The sequence below is a fragment of the Penaeus monodon genome, chromosome 30, assembly GCF_015228065.2.
Source record: "Penaeus monodon isolate SGIC_2016 chromosome 30, NSTDA_Pmon_1, whole genome shotgun sequence".
NCBI classification, from domain to species: domain Eukaryota; kingdom Metazoa; phylum Arthropoda; class Malacostraca; order Decapoda; family Penaeidae; genus Penaeus; species Penaeus monodon.
In genome coordinates this window covers 31272301-31272680 of record NC_051415.1, presented here as the reverse complement: position 1 = coordinate 31272680, position 380 = coordinate 31272301, and the positions used below count along the sequence as shown (strand labels likewise).

Sequence of the window (380 nt, the reverse complement as noted above, 5' to 3'; positions counted from 1 at the left end):
GGCGTGCGTGCGTGCATGTGTGTTTATTCCTTAGACATGCAGATCTACAGCATGACGCCCTTCCGAAGGCTGGGGGGCCTACTTGCGCCGTGATCAGAGCCGGTTGTCGTCTGTTGAGTGCCAGGAGCCGGGAGTGGTTTATCCAGTATGTTTTTTGGGCGAAGGTGCAAGCCCAGAGCGAAGGTGTGGCTGGGGTTGTGGGGGGTGAAAGAGGGGGGAGAGTATGGCACTCCAGCTCCCTCTTGAAGGAGAAGTCGTCCATGGCGAGGATAGAAGCTGACGTGGTTCTGCGGCCGCGATGTAAGTGGAAGGGGAGCCCGGACTGGTAGATACTATTTACTGCGTTGATGTTAGGCGGATCTGGTATATATCTTCATGTC

General features: G+C 55.8%; 1 protein-coding gene across 1 annotated transcript in view; it reads right to left on the bottom strand.

Moving 5' to 3' along the window:
• Positions 1-380, bottom strand: part of LOC119592414 (MAM and LDL-receptor class A domain-containing protein 1-like) — an 8928-nt gene that overhangs the window by 2461 nt on the left and 6087 nt on the right. The window contains exon 11 of the mRNA XM_037941235.1: positions 49-322. Coding sequence (XP_037797163.1) covers positions 49-322 — 274 coding nt within the window. The remainder of the gene's footprint in view (positions 1-48; positions 323-380) is intronic.